The sequence below is a fragment of the Hypanus sabinus genome, chromosome 6, assembly GCF_030144855.1.
Source record: "Hypanus sabinus isolate sHypSab1 chromosome 6, sHypSab1.hap1, whole genome shotgun sequence".
NCBI classification, from domain to species: Eukaryota; Metazoa; Chordata; class Chondrichthyes; order Myliobatiformes; family Dasyatidae; genus Hypanus; species Hypanus sabinus.
Genome location: NC_082711.1, coordinates 147,938,085 through 147,963,932, shown reverse-complemented (window position 1 = coordinate 147,963,932; position 25,848 = coordinate 147,938,085). Strand labels below are relative to the sequence as shown.

Below are 25,848 nucleotides of genomic sequence, written 5' to 3'. Positions count from 1 at the left end.
CTACCTCTTCAATGTCATTTTCCAGCAGCCTGATATCCACTCTCACCTATCTTTTACCATTTATATATGAGAGAAAAAAAACGTGAGCATAGAGCATAAAAAACTTTGGAGCGTAGAAGGTTGGGGGAGGGGACTTGATAGAGGTATTCAAAATTGTGAGGGGGATAGATAGAGTTGACGTGGATAGGCTTTTTCCATTGAGAGTAGGGGAGATTCAAACAATAGGACACGAGTTGAGAGTTAAGGGCAAAAAGTTTAGGGGTAACACGAGGGGGAACTTCTTTACTCAGAGAGTGGTAGCTGTGTGGAATGAGCTTTCAGTAGAAGTGGTAGAGGCAGGTTCGATTTTGTCATTAAAAAAAAATTGGATAGGTATATGGACAGGAAAGGAATGGAGGGTTATGGACTGAGTGAGGTAGGTGGGACTAGGTGAGAGTAAGCGTTGGGCACGGACTAGAAGGGCCGAGATGGCCTGTTTCCGTGCTGTAATTGTTATATGGTATCTTCTTTAATGTATTGGCTAGCTTGTCGTCATATTTCATCTTTTCCCCCCTTACTGCTTTTTGTTTCCTTCTGTTCATTTTAAAAGCCTCCCAATCCTATAGCTGTCCACTATTTTTGCTATATTGTGTGCACTCTTTTCCTTTTATTCTGTCTTTAATTTTCCTTGTCAGTCATGGTTCCTTCATTGTATCTTTAGAATACTTCTTCTTTGGCTTGTATCTATTCTGCATCTTCAAATTGCTCCCAGAAATTCTGGTCATTGTTTTTTCTGCTAGTGTCTCCTTCTGATCAGCTTTGGCCAGCTCCTAACTCATGCCTCTGCAGTTCCCTTAATCCACTGTAATACTGATTTATCTGATTTTAGCTTCTCACTCTCAAACTACAGGGTAAATTTTATCATATTATGATCACTGGGTTCCTTTACCTTAAGTACCACAATCAAATTTGGTTCATTGCTCAACACTTAATCCAGAATTACCCTTTCCCCAGTGGGTTCAACCACAAGATGGTCTAAAAAAAAACATTGTGTGGGATTTCTACAAATTCCTTCTCCTAGAATCCATCACCAGCCTGATTTTTCCCAATCTATGTGCATATTGACGTCCCTCATCACTATTGTAACATTGTCCTATTTCCATTCCTTTTCTATCTCCCATTGTAGCTTTTATCCCACATCCTGGCTGCTATTCAGAGGCCAGCATATGAGTCCCATGACCTTTCTATCCTTGTGGTTTCCTAACTCTGCTCACAAGGATTCTACATCTCCTGATCACGTCACCTTTTCCTGAGGAGTTGACTTAATATTTTACCAAAAGAGCCATTGGGTGCCCACCTACCTATCCTTTTGATTATATGTATATTCTTGGATGTTGAGCTGCCAACTGTAATGCTCTTCAGCCACAACTCAGTGAAGCCCACCATGTCATACCTGCAAACTTTCACAAGATCATCTACTTTATTCTGTATATTGCTTGCATTCTAATATAACACCTTCAGTTCTGTATTCAACACCCCATGCTACCAGAATTTCTCTAAAATTCCCTGTATTAAATAACACTCTCTCAACACACTGCATCTACTTGTATACCACCTGCCTCATTCTTTGCACTATCACTCCAATTCCCATCCCCCTGCCAGATTAGCTTAAACCCTCCCCGATAGCTATTCTAAACCAGCCCAGAAGGATATTGGTCCCTGAGTTTAGTGCAACCTGTCTTTGTTCTGCAAGTCATACCTTGCCCAGTAAAGGATCCAGTGATCCAGAAATTAGAAATCAATTCTTCAGCAACATATTCATATGCCAACTCGTCCTATTCTTACCTACGTTGGCGTAAGGCACAGGCAACAATCCAGAGATCAGCACCCTCAATATTTTGCTTTTCATCTTCCTACCTAGGTCCCTATAGTCTCTCTTTGGGACCTCATCTCTTTTCTTATGTTGTTCAGATCGATATGTACCATGACTTATGGCTACTCACCCTCCTTTTCTAGAAGGCTGTAGGCCTGATCTGAGGCAATCGTGATCCTGGCACCTGGGAGCACTGTTCCCTTTAAGGAGCGTGGAAGTGCGGCTGCACAGTGACTAAAATGCTTCCGCACACATTGCCTTCTTTACTATGCAGCTGGAATTGGCCGTAGTTATAAAAGTTCACAAAATGTTAAATATTTTCTTTTTTCCATTATACATTATCCCCTTCAATTACTAAATAAAATCAAAAGTGTGTGATTTTTCAATTTCATTCTAAATATTACTACCAAGGATATTACCAAAAAAAACATCTGAAGTGCTGTGCAGTTTTCAGGCATGTAAAAATTGCCTGCCAAAAAAAAAATTGAGGGAATGTTGCCTGGGAGGCAATATACTATCTGGGTTTCTCTTCATGCACATAAAATCTCCTCTGCACTCCTCTGAATTTGGAATCCCCTATCACTACTGCCATAGAGGTCAAAGTTACAGTCTCCTACTTACATAATTCATTGTGCCATGAGTCACATGATCCTAAGAGACACTGATGCAGTCTATGTCTAAATTGAAATTATAGTTCTTTCCAAATATCCAAAAATAATGAGGCTTGTCATTCCCAATCAGTTCTGAAATGGCTTGGCTCATTACACAGCCCCAGTCATAAGTCTTAAATGTAGTAATGGAGACACAAAATGCTGCACATGCTGGAATCCGGAGGAAAAAACAATTTGCAGTGGGAATAAAAGCCTATGTGAATGTTGTCAGCCTTGTACTTGCACGCACATTGAATGTTCAGGAGCATTTTCAACGATGAGCAAGATTGTTATTCGAGTTATTCCTTGGACAGTATTCTTACGGAAGGGAAAAAAGAAATAATGTGTTATAATCTTAAAGAACAAGGGCTTTTCCATTGGATACCCACACAGAAGAAAGATTGGATGTTGAGAATCCATTTTGTGTCCTTGGGTTCTGCATGGTAGATTAGAACATAAACAGGAGCAGGCTATTCAACCAACAACGTTTGTGCGACTACAATGCTAACTCCATCTGCCTGCAAATGGTCCGTGTTTCCTCTATGCTCATAGGTTTGTTTAAATGCCTCTTCTTCTACCTCTTTCTCTAGCAGTGTGTTCCACCACTTTCACTCTGTTTAAAAACCATCCTGTCAAGTCCACTTTTAAATTCCTCCTTCTCACTTTAAATCTATGCTCTTGAGTATTTGCTATTCCCACCCTGGAAAAAGACCCTGACCTTCCACCGTATTAATGCTTTTCATAATTCGGTATACTCCTACCAGGTTACTCTGCAGCATCTGACGCTCCAGAGAGAGCAATCCAAGATTCTCTATCTTTTTCTGATATCAAGTCCTCTTCAATCCAGGCAACATCCTGGTACACCTCTTCTGCACATTCTCTAAATGACAGAAGTGCACATGATAATTAAAAAGTGGCCTAACTAATTATGTCAAACAGCTCAGGATATAATTTCAAATAGTCTGTCCCAAGATAACACAGTGGCACCTATGATCTAATCACAAACAACAGAAAATCTGCAACGTTGGAAATCCAAGCAACACATTTCCTCCAGCATTTTGTGTGTGTTCCTGTGATCTAAATTATTATTTATAATTCACTGTAGGTGGACTTAACTTACAAAGTTAATACAGGGAACAGAAGTGGGCTGAAGTCTGGTACTTGTTTATTCTTATTAGTGGTTCCAATTAACCTGAAGAGCTCTGTCCCTTGACAGTCTAGTTTTTGCTCCAAGCTGCCCTCCAGTGTTCACTCAGTGAAATAACAAGCTAGGCCAAGAAAACTCGGGGACTTGGATTATATTTGTTCTCTTTGTTAACTGTATGTTTTGCATCTGAAATCGTGAACACACATGCTATTTGTGTTATGTGCAGTGTGTTGTTGGCAATGTGTTTTCTACCTTAGCCTCAGAGGAACGCAGTATCATTTGGTTATATTCATGTATGGTTGAATGTCTTTCATGACATATGCCAGTGATATTAAACCTGATTCTGAAGATAATTAAACTTGAAACTAGAAACATGTACTTGAACCTTGTTAAGGATTGTTCGTTACGGTGAATATAGCTTTGTAAAATGAAGACAGGTACTGAATAAAATCAAATGCATGATAGCAAAATTGTCAAGATTGGACACCCTTGCATTGTGCTGCCTTGAGGCAAAATGGCTAACATGAAAGGTGTGGTACAATTCCAGATTTCAAAGTACATATATGTCACCATATAGAACCGAGATTTGTTTTCTTATGGCCATACACAATAAATCCAAGAAATACTATAGAATCAATGAAAGATCACATCCAGTGAGACAGACAAGCAACCAATATGCAAGACAACAAACTGCAAATAAATGAATGAATGAACAAACTAAAAGGCAAGAAAGCAATAAATATCCAGAACATGAGACAAAGAATCATTGAAAGTGAGTCCATAGGTTTTGGCACAAAGACAAAAAAATGCCAGAAATCGAAGCAACAGGCACAAAATGCTGGAGGAACAGCAGGCCAGGCAGCGCCTATGGAGAAGAGAAACAGGGATGTTTCAGGACTGATGAAGGGTCTTAGCTCAAAAAGTCGACCTGTTTACTTTTTTTCCCATCAATGCTGCCTGGCTCGGTGAGTTCATCCAGCATTTAATGTGAGTCCCATAGGTTTTGGGGACTGATCAGCGAAGGGGCTGATAGTTGAGGGGTAAGAACTGTTCCTGAACCTGGTGCTGTGGGCTCCACCTTCTTTCTGATGACAGTAGCGAGAACATTTAGTTTTGTTGAGTGTCGAAGTCGAGTTTATTGTCAAAAGCACCATGCCCACACAGCCTGCAGCCCGAACCTGCGAACGGCCACTCAGGTGCGGATCACCACTCGCAGAAGGTGCCCAAAGATCTGCTTCAACCCGAACTTGAGGAGACCGATGGGGGCTTTGGCTGTGGGTCGAGGTGAGGTACCCTACCATCAGGCTGGACAACCTCCTCGGCCGGCAATAACCGGGACAGGAAGGGGCAACCACCTCCTGGGGTCCGATAGGTCCCCCCCGGCCACACATCCCCCTCGTGCTCCAGGGACGTCGGCGACGCGCTGACGAAAGCCACATTCGCGGCAGCCACGTCGACCGAACCCACGTAAGACGATTCCGCCCCTTCCTCCCGACGTGCCGACGCCACGCTGCCACGCTGCCACGCGCGCTGACGTTGCCGCGCAGCCGGGCGAATGGACCAGTTTGCCGTGGTCGCCCTTTCCCTGCTCCTCGGGGCGCTCGTTTTCCTCATCTCGGCGGTGCTGAGCAGGTCGCGGAGTGGACTGCCGCAGCAGGACAACAGCGGCGACGGTAAGGTGCAGGACGGCTGGACAGGGCTTGGGGAGGGTTGCAGGCGGCCGAGGCGTTGAATGGGGCGGCCGGTACCGCTCCCTGGTGGCGGGAGGACCGCGCGGCCGTTACCCCAGTCATGCTCCGGGGCTTCATTCATTCCCGTAAGGAGACCAGCGAGCAAGGCCCAGCCAGATCATCCACAGATTGTACAGCACTCCGAAATCTGCCATATCCTGATGCACAGAAGATTTGGTAAAACTTTGGAGAGGCTCAGTGAGTCAGGCAGTATCTATAGAAGGAAATGGATAGACACCCCAAACGTCAACTAGCCGTTCCTCTCCATAGATGCTGCCTGACCTGCTGAATCTCTCTAGTGTTTTCCTTGTTGCTTCAGATTCCAGCATCCACAGTCTCTTGTGCCTGCAATTAGAGGATTACACCAAGGAATGGAGACATTTAGGGTTTGGAAGGTATTGAACTTAATAGCCCACCCCTTAATTTGAGACTGGTCCCGGAGTCTGCCTGGAGAAGCATTTCTACCCTATAAAGCCCGACCGGGATCTTGTACATTTCTACGTGATTACCTCTCAGTTTTCAAAGCTTTTAGAGAGGTTTCACATAGTTTTTCAGTGAATAACAGATCTGCAATCCTAGGTATTCATTAGGTGGACGATGATTAAATAGTCTGTCAGCTTAAAGATAATGCAGGAATCAGAAGGTTGTAGATAGGAGCTGTGTGTCATCACTGTAGGTGTGGAAAATAATGTGTTTGTGAATAATAACGCGGTTGCATAAGATAGTGATTATGGACACATCCTAATCAGTCAATATCTCTTCTTTGAATCCCCCTGCAGACTCCACTAATGATTTGCTATATCGTATCTAAGCACAGTGAAATTGGCATTTTCCTAATTGAGAACTTTCACTTCCAGTCTACATTTTCCATAAGTATGTTGAACAGAATTATAATGGTTACCATCTCTTTGAAATCCATTCAGGCCAGACATCTTTCCTTAAACTTTGAAGCATCAGAGTTGCTGATTCTGTTACATGCTACTTATTGATCCAGGGATCTTTTTCTCATGTTGTGTGAATAGATAGCAGAAACACTTTCAATTAAAGTGTTCTAAGGGAGAAAAAAGGATTCCCAGTCCTGACTCTAAGGAAATGCTAAGGCCCTTGGAAATAATCTTGGTTCCCTCTTTCTTTAGGCATCAGTACCAACACTTTATGTACAGTACTGTGCAAAAGTCTTGGGCAGTTATATACACTGTAGCTAGTATGCTTAAGACTTTTAAGTACAAACCCCATTTCCAGAAAAGTTGGGATATTTTCCAAAATGCAATAAAATCAAAAATCCGTGATATTGTAACGGTGTGCTACACGCAGCACTGAAATAACGATACGGAGTCGGTAAACTGCAGTAAAAAAAAGATTTTATTCGAACTTCACGGCCTCGCTTTAAAGCCTCCCTGATCCCGCCCTCCCCGGGCACGGATGCTGTAGGGGACACGTACTCGCAATCCCCCGCAGGCTTTTCCCTTTGTTGGTGAAGCAGACCTGGCGCCCTTTTGGGACTGGCCTTTATGCCGGCGCGCTGGCTATTTGTGAGCCGGTTCGAGTGCGCTAGGAAGTGGGTCGCCACATAACCCCCCCCCCCAGAACCGGCGATACACCCCCCAGTGTCCACAGTCTGGGCCGGACCCTGTTTGGGAGGTCGGCCTCTGCGCCGCGGTGCTGGGAACTCGACCGGTTGCGCCACGTCCACAAGGGCCGGTTTGAGTTGGTCCACCGTGAAAACCTCCTCTCTCCCCCCAACGTCCAGCACGAACGTGGACCCGTTGTTCCTGATCACCGTAAACGGCCCCTTGTAGGGCCGTTGCAGTGGTGGCTGATGCCCGTCCCTTCGTACAAACACAAACTTATAGTTCTGCAGGTCTTTGGGTACACAGGTCGGGTTCTGCCCATGCTGCGAAGTGGGTATGGGGGCCAGGTTGCCGAGCCTCTGGCATAGTCTGCCCAGGACTGCTGCGGGTTCTTCCTCGTGCCCCCGTGGGGCTGGTATGAACTCCCTGGGGGTGACCAGGGGTGTGCCGTACGTCAACTCGGCCAACGAGGTGTGCAGATAGTCTTTGGGCGCCATGCAGATGCCGAGTAGGACCCAGGGAAGCTCGTCCGCCCAGTTAGCTCCTCACAGGCGGGCCATGAGAGCCAACTTTAGGTGACCGTGGAAATGCTCCACCAGGCCGTTCGACTGTGGGTGGTAGGCAGTTGTGTGGTGCAGCTGTGTCCCCAAAAGACTGGCCATAGCTGACCACAGGCTGGAGGTGAACTGGGCGCCTCTGTCGGAGGTAATGTGGGCCGGTACACCAAAGCGGGACACCCAGGTGGTGATCAGTGCCCAGGCGCAAGATTCGGAAGTGGTGTCGGTGAGCAGGATCGCTTCTGGCCATCTGGTGAACCAGTCCACAATAGTGAGGAGGTGCCGCGCTTCGCGCAACTCTGGCAGGGAGCCCACGATATCCACATGAATGTGGTCGAAACACTGGTGGGTGGGGTGGAACTGCTGCGGCAGAGCTTTGGTGTGCCGCTGCACCTTGGCCATCTGGCAGTGCATGCACGTTTTGGCCCATTCACTGACCTGCTTGCAGAGTCCTTGCCAAACGAACCTGCTGGAGACCATCCAGACGGTTGTCCTGATGGAGGGGTGCGCTAAGTTATGAATGGAGTCGAAAACGCATCGCCGCCAGTTTGCCGGGACAACGGGACGGGGTTGGCCGGTGGTGATGTCACAGAGTAGGGTCCTCTCACCTGGGCCCACGGGGAAGTCCTGGAGCTGCAAACCGGAGACTGCGCTTCTGTAACTAGGGATCTCCTCGTCTGCCTGCTGTGCCTCTGGCAGCGCCTCAAAGTCTACCCCTTGGGAAAGGGCATGAATGTTGGGGCGAGAGAGCACGTCTGCCACGACATTGTCCTTACCCAAGACATCCGTCGTGTATTCAGAGATGTAGGACAGATGGCGCTGCTGGCGGGTCGACCAGGGATCGGACACCTTGCTGAAAGTAAAGGTAAGCGGCTTGTGGTCCGTGAATGCGGTGAAGGGCCTACCTTCTAAGAAGTACCTGAAATGACGTATTGCCAGGTATAGTGCCAACAGTTCCCGGTCACAAGCACTGTATTTGAGCTCAGGTGTTTGCTGAAAAATGCCAGGGGTTGCCAGCGACCCGCGATGAGTTGCTCCAGTACCCCACCGACTGCCGCGTTAGATGCGTCCACTGTGAGGGCGGTAGGGACGTCCATTCTGGGGTGCACTAGCATCGCGGAGTTTGCCAAGGCTTCTTTCGTTGTAATGAAAGCAGCGGCGGACTCCTCGTCCCAGGTAATGTCCTTGCCCGGACCCGACATCAGGGCGAACAGGGGGCGCATGATTCGGCCAGCTGAAGGGAGGAAGTGGTGGTAGAAATTTACCATACCTACGAATTCCTGTAGGCCTTTGATTGTGGTTGGTCGGGGAAAATGGCGGACTGCGTCTACCTTAGCGGGCAGAGGGGTTGCCCCGTCTTTAGTGATCCTGTGGCCCAGGAAGTCGAAGGTGTCGAGCCCGAACTGGCATTTGGCCGGGTTGATTGTTAGACCGTATTCACTCAGTCGGGCGTAGAGTTGACGGAGGTGGGACAGATGCTCCTGACGACTGCTGCTGGCTATGAGGATGTCGTCCAAATAGATGAATGCGAAGTCCAGGTCACGTCCCACCGTGTCCATTAGCTGCTGGAACGTCTGTGCGGCATTCTTCAGGCCGAACGGCATGCCGAGGAACTCGAAAAGGCCGAACGGGGTGATGAGTGCTGTTTTGGGGACGTCGTCCGGATGCATCGGGATTTGATGGTATCCTCGGACGACGTCTACCTTGGAGAAGATCCGTGCGCCGTGCAGGTTTGCTGCAAAGTCCTGAATGTGCAGCACAGGATAGCGGTGCGGTGTTGTAGCCTCATTCAGCCTGCGGTAGTCGCCGCATGGTCTCCAGCCCCCTGTCGCTTTGGGCACCATGTGCAGGGAGGAGGCCCATGGGCTGTCGGACCACCGTATGATCCCCAATTTCTCCATCCTCTTGAACTCCTCCTTCGCCAGTCGGAGCTTGTCCAGGGGAAGCCTTCGAGCACGGGCATGGGGGGGTGGTCCCTGGGTCGGGATGTGGTGTTGTACGCCGTGTCGGGGCATGGCTGCTGTGAACTGCGGTGCCAGAACCGATGAGAAATCCGCCAGGACCCTGGTGAAGTCGTTGTCGGACAGCGTGATGGAGTCGAGGTGAGGCTGGCAACTGGGCTGCACCCAGGGAGAACGTCTGAAAGGTCTCGGCGTGGACCAGTCTCTGCCTCGGCAGGTCAACCAGCAGGCTGTGAGACCGCAAAAAATCCGCACCCAGAAGTGGTTGGGCTACGGCGGCCAGTGTGAAGTCCCACGTGAACCGGCTGGAGCCGAACTGTAGCTGCACCGTACGGGTGCCGTAGGTCCTTACTGTGCTGCCGTTCGCGGCCCTCAGGGTGGGACCCGGTGCCCTGTTGCAGGCGTCATAACTCGTCGGAGGTAAGACGCTGATGTCGGCACCGGTGTCAACCAAAAAACGGCGTCCCAACCTCTTGTCCCACACATACAGGAGGCTATCCGGATGGCCAGCCGCCGTAGCCATCAGCAGCGGCTGGCCCTGGCTTTTCCCGGGAACTTGCAGGGCGAGCGACAGCGGCGGGCTTCTGCGCCCCACCGCTGGTGGTAGACACATCATTGTTCGTTGGGCTCCTCACCCCTGCCTCTGGGGTTAGTGGGCTCTGTGGCCGGGTCTGGTCTGGTTTGCTGCTGGGAGCGTGGCCTGGTGATCTGTGCGACGGACGCCCCACTCACCTTCTTGCTGTTCCACAGCAAGTCTGCCCGGGCTGCCACCTTCCGGGGGTCGCTGAAATCCGCGTTGGACAGCAGCAGGCGTATGTCCTCGGGCAGCTGCTCCGGGAATGCCTGCTCAAACATGAGGCAGGGCATGTGTCCTCTGGCCGGAGACAACACCTCATTCATTAAAGCCAATGGAGGTCTGTCCCGCAAACCATCCAGGTGCAGTAAACGGGCAGCCCGCTCGCGCTGTGAGAGTCCAAAAGTCCTTAATAGCAGGGCTTTGAATTCCGTGTATTTGCCATCCGCTGGGGGAGACTGTATGAACTCCTCAACCTGGGCCGCTGTTTCCTGGTCGAGGGAACTCACCACGTAGTAGTAACGTGTGTCCTCTGAGGTTATCTGCCGAACGTGGAATTGGGCTTCTGCTTGCTGGAACCATAGTTGAGGTCGCAGCCTCCAGAAGCTTGGCAGTTTCAATGAAACCGCGTGAACAGATGTGGCGTCGTTCATCTCCGGTCCAAATATCGTTTGGGCTGTCGGGGTCACCAATTGTAGTGGTGTGCTACATGCAGTGCTGATATAGCGACACGGAATCGGTAAACTGCAGTAAAATAAAGATTTTATTCGAACTTCGCGGCCTCGCTTTAAAGCCTCCCTGATCCCGCCCTCTCCGGGCACGGATGCTGTAGGGGGCAGGTATTCACCGTCCCGTGCGGGTTTTTCCCTTTGTTGGTGAAGCAGACCTGGCGCCCTTTTGGGACTGGCCTTTATGCCGGCGCACTGGCTATTTGCGAGCCGGTTCAAGTGCGCTAGGAAGTGGGTCGCCACAATATGTTAATTCACGTGAACCTTTATTTAACTGACAAAAGTACAAAGAAAAGATTTTCAATAGTTTTACTGACTAGCTTAATTGTATTTTGTAAATATAGACAAATTTAGAATTTGATGGCTGCAACACATTAAAAGTTGGGACAGAGTTAAAATAAGATTGAAAAGTGCACAGAATATTCAAGTAACACCGGTTTGGAAGACTCCACATTAAGCAGGCTAATTGGTAGCAGGTGAGGTATCATGACCGGGTATAAAAGTAGCATCCATCAAAGGCGCAGTCTTTGCAAGCAAGAATGGATCGTGGCTCACCCCTTTGTGCCAAAATTCGAGAGAGAATTGTTAGTCAGTTCAGAAGGAACATTTCCCGACACAAGATTGCAGAGAATTTAGGTCTTTCAACATCTACGGTACATAATATTGTGAAAAGATTCGGAGAATTCAAGACATCTCAGTGTGTAAAGGGCAAGGTCGGAAACCACTTTTGAATGCGTATGATCTTCGAGGTCTCAGACGGCACTGCCTAAGAAGCCGTCATGCTACTGTGACAATTATAGCCACCTGGGCTCGGGAGTACTCAGGACGAAGGGTCTCGGCCCGAAATGTCGACAGTCCTTCCAGTCCAGATCTATCTCCTATTGAAAATGTATGGCGCATCATGAAGAGGAGAATCAGACAACGGAGACCACGGACTGTTGAGCAGCTGACGTCTTATATCAAGCAAGAATGGACAAAATTTCCAATTGCAAATCTACAATTAGTATCCTCAGTTCCAAAACGATTAAAAAGTGTTATTAAAAGGAAAATTGATGTAACACAATGGTAAACATGCCTCTATCCCAACTTTTGTTGAGTGTGTTGCAGCCTTCAAATTCTAAATTTGTGTATATTTACAAAATACAACTAAGTTGGTCAGTAAAACTATTGAAAATCTTTTCTTTGTACTTTTGTCAGTTAAATAAAGGTTCATGTGAATTAACATATCACAGATTTTTGTTTTTATTGCTTTTTGGAAAATATCCCAACAAAATGGGGTTTGTAATTCTATGCGTTGCACTGTACTGTTGCAGCAAAAAAAATCATGACATGACAAACAAGAGAAAATCTGCAGGTGCTGGAAATAACCAAGCAACACACACACAATGCTGGAGGAACTCAGCAGGTCAGGCAGCATCTATGGAAAAGAGTACAGTCAACATTTCAGGCCAAGACCCTTCAGCAGGACATTGTTGATAAACATGATTATGATATGGGTCTCAGTTGTGGGCTGAGAGTGGGAAGGGAGCAGGAAAGGGGGATTGTAGTCAGGGAAAAGGGGAAGGGAGGGAGCAGAAAGCACCAGAGAGACATTCTGTAATGATCCAAACCAGTTGTTTGGAATCACATGACCTTGTCTGGTGTCTCAGGGCTGAGTGTGTCTTCGCCAATTTCTCCCCTCCCCCACCTCTGGCACACTCCTCCACCATTTGTCTCACATCCCTTCCATGGTGCTCCACCCTCGCCATTCCTAATGTCCTTTGCTACCACCAAATTTATAAACTTGCTGTCCACTCCACATTAACAAATACAGTACTGTGCAAAAGTCTAAGGCACCCTAGATATATATACATGCCTATGACTTTTGCACAATACTGTACTAATTCATTAAACACTTGGAATATAGAAGTATGTTAGAAAATTCTAGTGACGGGTAACTCTATCCCATGTTTTAGTGATGAGTTGGCAGTGGTAGAATGTGTTGTTAGGCTGGTTTTGTGAAAATTGCATTCTGGTGTTCAGTCGTGGTTGAAATGTGATTTAATGTCTTACACTCCTTTTAGGGCTCAAACTTTTGCTCTTTCTGATTCAGATGCGCAGATTGTTTAGCTGAACGCTTCAGTTTCAGATAGCTTTTTACTTGGTGGCTGAACTGAAGTTTTCTTTTATTTAGAAGACAGTAAAGTCAGTAATGATGCGAGCGAGAGGAATGTGGCATCAAAGAAGCAAAAGTTGCAACGTTCACGCAAAGAAAAGTTACAGCAGCATGTGTTTACCCACCCGTTGCTGGCCACTTCACTGAAGGTAAGAAACTTTAAAGTTAGGCAGACACGCAAAATTATCAGCCTCAGCAAATGTAAGAGCAACAAGCTCAGTATGATCACCAAGAATTGGGAAAATAAGTAATTCCTGTGGTTCAGTTATATGCTGGCTTTAATGTTGAAAATCGTTTTGAGGTTTATCTTGGATATTGCTGGATTCCACCCTTTTTCATGCTAAAAATAGTTTTAAGATTATAAACAATGTAACAAATATTGCAAAACAGGGGTTTTGTGGAAATTAATTATCCAAAAAAATAGATGCTCAATCTGAGACAAAAATAGAAAATGCTGGAGATACTCAAGTCAGACAACAGCTTTGAAGAGAGAAGTAAAGATAAAGCTTAGAGAAGATGACATTACTAGGAGTCTGGTTGAGCCTCTGGCTCGTTGATGTTGCTGTGGCAAAAGCAAATAAGGTTTAACCCCTGTCAGAAAATACTTCTATACGCTGCCAAGGGAGGTGGTGGAAGCAGATACTACAGCAGCATTTAAGACAGACACCTTAGGCTGAAGGGCCTGTTCTTGTACACATGTGTAGCACTGTCCTGTATCACAGAGTTTTAATTGTTTCTCAGGCATGGGTTTGATCTTGACCTCCAGTTCTGCCTGTGTGGAATTGACACATTTTTATTGTGACCGCACGGATTTCTCCCAGCTTAGTTTCTATGAAAAATTATGAGTTTCTTCCTTTTCTGCATGTTAATGTTCACCTTTTGAATTTTTCCTGAATCTATTTTATTCAGTGTAAGCAAATTGCTAATACGTGGTGGATTTTGTCCATTCTTCATCTACTCTGGGGATCTTCTCCAAGTGGTGACCAGAATGTGCCCTTGTGAATATCTTTGGTTTAATTGACAACTAATATTAGACTGTGCAACTGGTATTTCTTAACAGATCTTAGTTTAGAAGTTCCTCCCAGGAGTGTACATAGGGGTAAATGAAGATGTAACTCATAATGATCCTGGAGATGTATGTTGCATTTTGTTGATAATATACTCTATGACACTACTAGATAATAAGGCAGAAATTGTGCTGTATTACATATTGCTGTAACCAAAGTAAGAATTCAGCAGCATTTTAACTATAGCATTACATTTTTACATGATGTTAGAAATCTTACTTTTACTTAAGTTGACTTTGCTTCTTCTCCATGCTTGATAGTGAAAACTGGTTGTTGCAGTAAGGGACAGTGAAAACTGTCCTTTGAGTTCCGGAACAGATATTCATGCCATTTGCACGTGTACTATAAATTGCTTTGAACATGAAATGTGATGAGAATTCTGGCACCATCATCTCTTCAAGGCAGTGACTTCCCAACCCCTGTTTCAAAGATCAAAGTGTATTTATTGTCAAATTATGTATGAAATATACAATCCTGAGATTCATCTTCACACAGACAGCCATTGAAACAATAAAAACACCTTGGGACCTATTCAAAGAGTACATCACATACCCAACGTGCAAACAAATCGCAATGGCAAAAAACAAGTGAAAAGCACAGAATATAAAGCATTAAACCACAGTTTAGTTCAGTTCAGTTCAATTTAGTGCTGTGTCGTTTGTTGACTGCAGGCCGCAGAGCCAGACCATCCCAATCAAAATTGCACAAAATAGGAATAGAAAGGAGTAACCAGAAACGCATCATGACATCAACTATGGGGTTCAATCCACAAACTATGTGGATTAAACCTTGCCTGAGACCCAAGGCTCTGGCAGCATTGAACAAGAAGGAGAGAAAGAGAGAGAGAGGGAGACCAGTTCAGTGCAGGCAGACAGTGCTGAACATCTTCTCTCAGCCTCATTGATTTCAATCTTGCTTGATGCTTTAATCAGTGAGATCGGTGAGAAGTGGAGGTGATCATGGGCTTGAAGCCTGTCTCCAGACTTCTTGGCCACCAGTCAGCACATTCCGCTCCAAACTGCACCAAGCTGTAGTCACCAGAGTGAAAATATTCTTCCCCTCAGTTCTACTAATTACTTTGTATTTGCTTTTATTTTCCATTGCCAAGGGAAATGTGTCTTTCTAATCCACATTTTCTGAGTCCTCATTTTATATACTCCGTTCAGTCCCCCTCAGCTTCTCTTTCAAAGCAAGCAGTCCTAATTCAGCCACAACATTTTCCAGTACTGGCAACATCCTCTTAAATCTCCTCTCCATTCTCTTCAAAGTAATTGGACATTTCCTGTAATAATTATTCAAAATGTATCCAATTAGTAATGTGCACAGATCTAATTTAAAATACCTCCACTTATATTATCTTGGGCCAGCTGGTGGCAGTGGCATCAGCGCTGGACTTCGGAGCGAAGATTCCCGAATTCGAAACCAGCTGGCTCCCTCCCTTGCACACTTTCCATCAGTGCTGGGTTGAGTGTTGAGCTAGCAAATTGGCGTCATAAAAATACGATGTCCTGATGACTCCACTTGGAGTTAAGGGCTTTCTTCTTCTTATATTTGTTACAGCTAATAAAGAATCCCATGTGCCCTTTTATCTACTCTGTGACCTGTTCTGAACCTTTGAGGACCTTTGGGCAATTTAAAGCTTTCTTCCTCACCCTTAGTTAATGGCTAATTTTCATATTATCTACAAATAACATTCTGTGCCCTACATTTAGGTCTAATTCATTAATATAGAACAAAAGCAGGAGGAACCTTGCTTATAAGAATCTGCCAGTCGCAAAACAGCCATCAATTGTTATCCTTTATTTCCTGCCACTGTATCAGTTTTGAATCCAATTGGCTAGTCTCCCTCGAATCACATCGATTTTTACATTTTTTTTTAGCAGTGTTGCTAGATTTTATCTAAAGTCTCTGTGCCCAGCATTGTCTCCTCAAAAAATACAGTCAGATTATTATTCGGTAAAACAAAAAAAACCATGAAGTGCTTCATTTCTCTGAGGCTGAAGTACGCAGGTGTTTCCAATGAGTGGGACAGTTGCAAAGCTGCAGGACCTGATGGCATCCCAGGGTGGGTACTCAAAAAGTCCGTGGCACAACTAGCAGCTGTGTTTACAGACATTTTTAATCTCTCTCCCAGTGTAGAGTGTCCTCTTGCTTCAAAACATCCACTATTGTTCCTGTACCTAAAAAGATCAAGGTAACGTGCCTGAACAACTGGTGTCCTGTTGCATTCATGTCAATAATAAGCAAATGCTTTGAGAGGCTGGTCAAGGACTACATCTGCAGCATGCTACCACCCACACTGGACCCCTTAAAATTTGCCTACAGACACAACCGATCTACGGATGACACAAAAGCCACAGCTCAACACAACCGTCCTTCAACATCTGGAGAAGAAGGATGCTTATGTGAGAATGCTGTTCTTGAATCCAGTTCGGCGTTCAACACCATAGTTCCATCCAGGCTTGACAAGAAGCTCAGAGACCTCGGCTTCACCCTGCCTTGTGCAGCTGGATCCTGGACTTCCTGTCAGGTGGTAAGAGTGGGCTCCCTCACACCTGACCCTCAACACAGGTGCCCCTCAGGGCTGTGTCCTAAGCCCCCTCCTTTACTCTCTGTATACCCATGACTGTGTTGCCACCCACAGCTCCAATCTGCTAATTAAATTTGCTGAAGATACTACATTGATTGGCCTAATCTCAAATAATATTAACATAGAAACATAGAAAATAGGTGCAGGAGTAGGTCATTCGGCCCTTCGAGCCTGCACCGCCATTCAGTATGATCATGGCTGATCATCCAACTCAAAACCCTGTACCTGCTTTCTCTCCATACCCCCGATCCCTTTAGCCACAAGGACCTATCTAATTTCCTCTTAAATATAGCCAATGAACCGGCCTCAATTGTTTCCTGCGGCAGAGAATTCCACAGATTCACCACTCTCTATGTGAAGAAGTTTTTCCTCATCTCGGTCCTAAAAGGCTTCCCCTTTATCCTTAAACTGTGACCCCTCGCTCTGGACTTCCCCAACATCAGAAACAATCTTCCTGCATCTAGCCTGTCCAATCCCTTTAGAATTTTATACGTTTCAATAAGATCCCTCCTCAATCTTCTAAATTCCAGTGAGTGTAAGCCTAGTCGATCCAGTCTTTCTTCATATGAACGTCCTGCCATCCCAGGAATCAATCTGGTGAACCTTCTTTGTACTCCTTCTATGGCAAGAATGTCTTTCCTCAGATTAGGGAACCAAAACTGCACACAATACTCCAGGTGCGGTCTCACCAAGGCCTTGTACAACTGCAGTAGAACCTCCTTGCTCCTGTACTCAAATCCTTTTGCTATGAATGCCAACATACCATTTGCCTTTTTCACCACCTGCTGTACCTGCATGCCCACCTTCAATGACTGGTGTACAATGATACCCAGGTCTCGTTGCACCTCCCCTTTCCTAATCGGCCACCATTCAGATAATAATCTGTTTTCCTGTTCTTGCAACCAAAGTGGATGACCTCACATTTATCCACATTAAATTGCATCTGCCATGAATTTGCCCACTCACCTAACCTATCCAAGTCACCATGCATCCTCTTAGCATCCTCCTCACAGCCAACACCACCGCCCAGCTTCGTGTCATCTGCAAACTTGGAGATGCTGCATTTAATTCCCTCGTCTAAATCATTAATATATATTGTAAACAACTGGGGTCCCAGCACTGAGCCTTGCGGTACCCCACTAGTCACTGCTTGTCATTCTGAAAAGGTCCCGTTTACTCCCACTCTTTGCTTCCTGTCTGCCAACCAATTCTCTATCCTCATCAATACCATACCTCCAGTATCATGTACTTTAAGTTTGTGCACTAATCTCCTGTGTGGGACCTTGTCAAAAGCCTTTTGAAAATCTAAATATACCATATCCACTGGTTCTCCCCTATCCACTCTACTAGTTACATCTTCAAAAAATTCTATAAGATTCGTCAGACATGATTTTCCTTTCACAAATCCATGCTGACTTTGTCCGATGATTTCACCTCTTTCCAAATGTGCTGTTATCACATCTTTGATAACCAACTCTAGCATTTTCCCCACCACCGATGTCAGACTAACCGGTCTATAATTCCCTGGTTTCTCTCTCCCTTTTTTTAAAATGTGGGGTTACATTAACCACCTTCCAATCCTCAGGAACTAATCCAGAATCTAAGGAGTTTTTGAAAAATTATTACTAATGCATCCACTATTTCTTGGGCTACTTCCTTAAGCACTCTGGGATGCAGACCATCTGGCCCTGGGGATTTATCTGCCTTTAATCCCTTCAATTTACCTAACACCACTTCCCTACTAAAATGTATTTCCCTCAGTTCCTCCATCTCACTAGACCCTCGGTCCCTTACTATTTCCGGAAGATTATTTATGTCCTCCTTAGTGAAGACAGAGCCAAAGTAGTTATTCAATTGATCTGCCAAGTCTTTGTTCCCTATGATCAATTCAACTGTTTCTGACTGTAAAGGACCTACATTTGTCCTGACCAATCTTTTTCTTTTCACGTATCTATAAAAGCTTTTACAGTCAGTTTTTATGTTCCCTGCCAGCTTTCTCTCATCTTTTTTCCCTTTCCTAATTAAGCCCTTTGTCCTCCTCTACTGGTCTCTGAATTTCTTCCAGTCCTCAGGTGTGCCACTTTTTTTTGCTAATTTATATGTTTCTTCTTTGGACTTGATACTATACCTAATTTCCCTTGTCAGCCACGGGTGCACTACCTTCCCAGGTTTATTCTTTTGCCAAACTGGGATGAACAATTGTTGTAGTTCATCCATGCGATCTTTAAATGCTTGCCATTGCATATCCACCATCAACCTTTAAGTATCATTTGCCAGCCTAGAGAAGAAGTCATCACTCTGACACAATCTCTCCCTCAATGTCACAAAAACAAAGGAGCTGGTTGAGGACTACAGGAGGAATAGAGACAGGCTAACCCCTATTGACATCAATGGATCTGGGATTGAGAGGGTGAATAGCTTTAAGTTCCTTGGCATACACATCACTGTGGTCTGTATGTACCGGCTGTGTAGTGAAAAAGCACAATGGTGCCTCTTTCACCTCTTTCAGTTGAAGAAGTTTGGCATGAGTTCACAGATCCTAAGAACTTTCTACAGGGGCACAATTGAGAGCATCCTGACTGGCTGCATCACTGCCTGGTGTGGGAACTGTACTTCCCTCAATCGTAGGACTATGCAGAGAGTGATGCAAACATCCCACTATTCAGGACGTTTACAGAGACAATTTCGTAAAACAGCCCGAAGGATCATTGGAGACCCAAGTCACCCCAACCACAAACATTCCAGCTCTTACCATCTGGGAAACGGTACCGCAGCATAAAAGCCAGGACCAACAGTCTTTGGGACAGCTTCTTCCACCAGCCCATTAGACTGAATAATTCATACTGATACAAATGTATTTCTATGCTAAATTGACTGTCCTGTCGCCCATACTATTACAAATTACTATAAATTGCACATTTAGACGGAGACATAACAAAGATTTTTACTCACGTATGTGAAGGATGTAAGAAATAAAGTCAATTCAATTCAATTCTTACATCTTACCTCTGACCTAATTATGTATCTAACTGCCTTTGTAGCCTTTCTGCTTGAAAAGTTTTGAGTGTTTGCTTCCATTGCTGTTTTAATTCTTGTTGCTCTCGGAGGCTTTCGGGCATTCCTTCCTTTATATAATTGCCCAGTATTAACTTTGTAATATATAAGTGTATGGTATTTATTGATGCCCAAGAAAGCTTATTATTTTTAAATTCAGGAAGCATCACTAATTCTGCTTTTAAGAAGGTTAACTGCTGATAATCAGTACCATTTTTACAGTCTTGCACAATGATATTAAAACACTTAGAATGGCATTTTTCTAAATTCTTTTTTGTATTAAACTTGTATGCTGATCATTAAAAGTGACATTTATAAGTAATGCATGGGTTTTCAATTACTGATAAATATTTATTTGAATTGAACTGTGATTTTGTTTTTAAGGGCCACAACGGAAATATCAGCTGCCTCGATTTTAGTAGCAATGGGAAGTACCTAGCCTCCTGTGCTGATGACCGCACAGTTCGAATTTGGAGTACAAAAGATTTTCTAGAGCGTGACCATCGTTGTATGCGTGCTAATGTTGAACTTGATCATGCCTTGCATGTGTGCTTCAGCCCTGACTCCAGGTAAAATGTCGTGTATTGATGTTTGTTAACAAGCTATTATTACATTGCTGTTCTTTTTTTCCTGCTTGTTTTAACTTTGGGTAGGCCTCTGAACTTTAGCGGTTGTCTGCCAAGGAAGAATATAATTTTAGCTGTTCTGGATGTTTCATGATGATTCACTTGCTTAGGTTCAGTAGAATGGGCACTGCCAAATGTTTTCCCTCCCAAACAACTATGCATGGTGGCAATTACAGCCAGTTCTGAAGCTTCAGTGACCATTATTATTCTGTGACAATCTACATATCGATCTTGGGGCACCTGATATAATAGTAGTGTGTTGATGTCATTTTCTTTTCAATTTTTTCTCTTTCACTGAAGAGCCTTCATCACATGGCTAGCAAATGAAGAAACAATTCGTGTTTTTAAAATGACAAAAAGGGATGATGGTTCATACACATTCACTGCTGCGCCTGAAGACTTCCAAAAGAGGCACAAAGCTCCTATTGTGAACATTGGAATTGCTGAAACAGGTAGAATGCAATGATGTTCAAGTTCACCCATTAGTTTGCTGTTTGGGCTAGGTCCAACCAGCTTTAGATTGACTGTCGTGCTTTGCTGGAATTAATCAAGTATTTCATTATATTTATTTAGAGTTATTTTTCTGTTATCAGTGATGTTTTGTAAATATTCTTTTCACCCAGCACTCACGTCTCAAAATCACTTTGTGCTGAATTCTGAACTGTGTGACAGTGACCTGGGATGACCTGCCATGCTTCTCTCCCCACAGTGTTTGAAGGATTATTGTCGGTGCCTGACTAAAATTGTAGACTTGCTAATAAGGAAGTTGTATAAGTAAATCCATACGTTGAGACTGTGCAGCATTAGTGTATTTACAAGTTTTATTAACTATCAGTATGGCAATGCAACTAATAGATTTTTTCATAGTACGGTCACCTTCGTACAGAGTAAATATATATGGACCAGACTGTAATAACTGTCAATTTCAATCTCAGGGAAGTTCATTATGTCTGCCTCCAGTGATACTACCATCCTAATCTGGGATCTGAAAGGAGAGGTTCTTGCTACAATTAATACTAATCAGATGAACAATGCTTATGCTACTGTGTCTCCATGTGGAAGGTCAGTGTCCTGCCTTTCTGCTGATTTCATCTTTCAATCTTAAGTCATGGTAGGCTAGTAAATATGTGTTTTTACTACACAGAATAACAGTGACAAAACCTCCAGTGGTCTGATCAAATGATGTTTTAGTGCTGGTGTTCCCTGGCTGTGTTGGAGCAAGTGTCCATTTTGTGGCATACTCTCACTAATGTCACATCCTTGTTGGAATAGCTATGGCACCATCAAATTTGTACAATTTTTGAAGACTCTATTCCATGGCTTATGGTTCATTTACTTTCCTGCAGATTTGTGGCCTCGTGTGGCTTTACACCAGACGTGAAAGTTTGGGAAGTATGTTTTACCAAATCGGGAGAATTCCGAGAAGTAATGAGAGCCTTTGACCTCAAGGGGCATTCAGCTGGAATTTACTCATTTGCTTTCTCCAATGACTCCAGACGGTGAGAACTACCTTTTGTGACCTGCAGTCTTGGCTTTGGTTTGAAGGCTAGCTACATTTTGAATCTGTTATACTGGCATATAACCTAGAACTGTATACGTACATTTTAAGTGACCTTTCTCAGATCTTTCTTATCCTGATAATGATTAACTATTAAAGATCATTAATATTTTATTCAGAATATGGTCAAAAACTTTCATTATTTTAAGATTCTCCATTAATTAAGTGAATCAAGATAATATTATCACAAAACGTATATTCCAGTTTCAATGGGAAACAAGGGTGTTTAAGATTTAGTTAGACATTTTTGATGGATCTTATCCATGGATGAGGTACCAGAAGTTAGCCCCTCCTTGTTGTTTCTTTATCAGAAGTAAATTGAAAATTCTGTTTCTGCTCTGAAGGGCAACAGGACAAGCTAGGCAACTACACACTAGTCCCACCACCCTACTGGGTTCCTGCTGTCCTCTCCTACCATCTCACTAGTCTCCATGTCCAGCACATAATTCTCTGAAGCTTCTGCCACCTCCAATGGGAGCCCACCACCAAGCACATCTTCCCCTACTCTCTGCTTTCTGCAGGGATCGCTCCCTACATGACTCCCTTGTTCATTCATCTCTCCCCAGTTCATTCATCTCTCCCCACTGATCCCGCCCACCTGTTGGGGTCATATACTATGTTTGGTGCTTTTGGTGTGACCTCCTTTATACTGGTGAGACCGGATGTAGATTGTGAGGCTGCCGGAAAAAGAGGGATCTCGCAGTGGTCACCCATTTTAATTTCACTTTCCATTTCTATTCCACTATGTCCATCCATGGCCTCCTCCACTGTTGTGATGAGGCCACACTTGGGTTGGAGGAACAACACCTTATATTCTGTTTGGGTTAACTTCCAACCAGATGGCATGAACATTGATTTCTCAAATTTCTGATAATGCACTCTACCCCCTTCACCATTTAACTATCCCCTTTTCCCTCTCTCTTCTTCTCTTCTTGCCGATCAATCGCCTCCCTCTGGTTCTTCTTCCTGCATTTCTTTCTTCCATGGCCTTTTGCCTCTCACCAATCAACTTCCCAGCTCTTTCATTCCTCCCCCTCTAGGTTTCACTTAACACTTTGTGTTTCTCTCTCCCCTCTCTTTGACTTTTAAATCTACTCCTCGGCTTTTTTTTTCCGGTCCTGCCGAAGGGTTTTGTCCCGAAATGTTGACTGTATACTTTTCCTAGATGCTGCCTGGCCTGCTGAATTCCTCCAGTATTTTATGTGTGTTGCTTGGATTTCCACCATCTGCAGATTTTCTCTTGTTAGTGAAGTACATTAATAATGTTTGAGTGGTACTGTTTCAAATATATGTAGAGGGATCATAGGGGAAATGACAAAGGAAATAAAAGGCAGCGGGGGAGCATAACCATAGACGATAGATTGTAAGCAGTACAGTGAAACAGAGTAGGGCACAATAAGGAGATAATGCATGGTAGCTGTTCTAAATCAATATTTATTATTTGTTTTCCAAGGAGAAACATGCTACATGGTATTTGATAGGCTATAAATTGATATCTTTGGGTCCAAATGGGATGAATTTTAAATTATTAGGGAGAAGAGCAAAATGTTTTTTGGATATACTGGCCTTGTGCTTCCATATCTACTTAGGAATAGTGTACCGCCTACTTACTTCCCGTTTCACCACTCGTGTTTAGGGCAGCAATGAAGGTCCTCCATCTCTGTCTGATCTTGGCCAATGGTGTACCAGGGCACTGGAAAATTCAGCTTGTTAAATTCTTATTGAAAACAAGACTAAACCCAGGAGTACTCCTCCATTCTTTATAAAGAGGTGATACATGAAATGCTGAGGATTCCAGCTGTTTCTACTTTTATTTGATGTTCAGTCAGCTTGATTGAGTTTTTTTGATGGGGTTTATGCAGTTGATGTGTATGTGAATTTTTGAATGACTTCTGATAAACTGAATTTGATGTTTTAAAAATAGGTTCCAATGTAGCGTTGTTATCAAATTGACATGTGAAAGGAAACCGTACTGAAGATTTTTTTTGGATTGGAGGAAGGCGCAGCATGGTGTTTACAAGAATCTGTACTAAAGATGATGTTTTTTCTGTTAATGATTGGACTTGAGTTAGCAGGGCATATTTATACATTAGTGTTGTGCGCAGAAGTTTAGTAAACATTGTAGTGATAGACATCAAGAGAGCACAGAAGCTTAGGAAATAAAATGTGCCATCGTGGCAGATGGAATTTTATGCACAGAAGTGTGAAGTGCTACATTCTTGTAGAATAAATGACGGAAGGCAATATGATCCAAAGAGAGCAGATACAAAAAGGATGTGAAATATGGGTGCATGTTTAAGAAAGGAATTATTTTTAAAGTACAAATATTATTAGAGTACAAATATAATGAATTTTTATAAAGCACAGGGAAGCCACAACTGTTGTGTTGTTTCCTTTGCTGGGTACTGCTCTTTGGGGAAGATATGAAAATTTGGAGTGCAGAAAGTATTTACTTGAATTGTTCCAAAGCAGGGGGGATTTATTTAATGGCTGATCTTTAGATGCTGGTATTCACTTTGGAACAGAATGATTGTAGGGAAATTTGGTGATATTCACATTCATTGGGACCAAGATAAGAAAACAAAAGGAAACTGTTCTCATTGGCGGTAGGTTTGAAAACCAGAAGGCACAAATTTAGGGTGGCTGGCAAAAAAATCCAAGGGAGACAGGTCTCTGAATTTTTTTCTTGCTTTGGATAAGAGTTAACCTAACATACGAAAAAAGCGCCTTTGGTGAAAGAATCAAAAGAAACAGGACCTTCCCTGGTTGCAAATGCTGGACTTACTTAACAGCCTAAGAATGATGTTTTGGAGACTGGTGGGGTGAATTTGTGGGCTGGTGCAGGGCTGCAGGCATCTCCTACCGGTTGAGAACTTGTTTGTTGCTGCATTTCTGACTTGCAAACCATCTGAGTTGTGAACAGTTCATGGGAATGGAACCCTATTATAACCTGGGAGGTCCTATAATATCAGTTACCTACCTATAGAGCTGCTTCCTGCCACAACTCTGCATATTTGAACTTTGGTACATAATGTATTTGGTTGGCTACTTCCATTTATTTTTTGCAGTTATAGAACAACATTTGAATGGTGCCAAGAGCAGCTTGCTTTCTATCAAATTTTTGTCTTTCAGTTAATGAGATCTCAAAAAGAATTAAACAGTGTACAATTTTAGCTAGTGATTTGGAAGTGAGTAATTAACTGGTTAGAAAAGCAATGAGCTTATGGGCTGGAATGTTTTTAAATAGAGGTTAATATTTCAACAGGGTTCTTACTACTATGGAATCAAATCTCTTATGTTAATTAATTTTTAACAATTGTTCATTGTTTCCTGACCAGAATGGCAACAATCTCTAAAGATGGCACCTGGAAGCTGTGGGACACCGATGTTCAGTACAAGCAGCAACAGGACCCATACTTATTGTTGACCATGAAATGTGATGTTTCTGATTCCAGCCGAATAGCTCTTTCTCCTGATGCCAGGGTGGTAGCTATATCGAATGGCTTCAATATTACGATGCATAATGCCAAGACAGGCAGTCAAGAAGAAGAATTTCTCAATGTGCACGGGGAGGAGATTGCTGACCTGGCTTTTGATATTAACAGTAGGTTTTTGGTTTCTTGTGGTGATCGTGCTATCCGGGTCTTCCACAATGTAGTGGGTTACCGAGCAGTTATTGAAGAAATGGAAGGCAGACTAAAGAAAGCAACAACTGATGCAATGCGGGAGAGGTTACAGCAGCAGATTGATGATGCGAAGAGCGCATTGGATGTGATTTATACAAAGAAACAATAATACTAGCAAACTGGGTTGACTTCCATTTCCTGTACTGCTGAGTCTCTAGGCTCAGTTGAATGTTTGTGACTTCACTTCAATATTTTTTGTAACACAATGTGGATGCAATATTCCTTGCCATTAGATTCCAGCTATCAGGTCTCAACAGCCATTGGAATTGATGTGTGGATCTAATTTCAACCTGTTTTGGCTGGAGCAGAGTATCTATAAATGAGAGTATATAAATTTTCAAA

General features: G+C 44.0%; 1 protein-coding gene across 1 annotated transcript; it reads left to right on the top strand.

Annotated features, from left to right (window-relative positions):
- Positions 1–5,137: 5,137 nt before the first annotated feature.
- Positions 5,138–25,848, top strand: tbl2 (transducin beta like 2). Its single transcript, XM_059973164.1, has 7 exons — positions 5,138–5,322; positions 12,944–13,074; positions 20,021–20,205; positions 20,563–20,714; positions 21,198–21,324; positions 21,609–21,761; positions 25,159–25,848. Exons 1-7 carry the CDS (start codon positions 5,205–5,207, stop codon positions 25,613–25,615), a joined length of 1,323 nt encoding a protein of 440 aa, XP_059829147.1. The 5' UTR covers positions 5,138–5,204; the 3' UTR covers positions 25,616–25,848.

What these genes read in the sequence shown, in the direction of transcription:
- tbl2 (XM_059973164.1), top strand. Translation starts at nt 5,205, where the DNA reads ATGGACCAGTTTGCCGTGGTCGCCCTTTCCCTGCTCCTCGGGGCGCTC. An exon ending in TGCTGGCCACTTCACTGAAG is followed by an intron (nt 13,075 to 20,020) that starts GTAAGAAACTTT and finishes TTTGTTTTTAAG; the next exon opens with GGCCACAACGGAAATATCAG. An exon ending in TTCTCCAATGACTCCAGACG is followed by an intron (nt 21,762 to 25,158) that starts GTGAGAACTACC and finishes TTTCCTGACCAG; the next exon opens with AATGGCAACAATCTCTAAAG.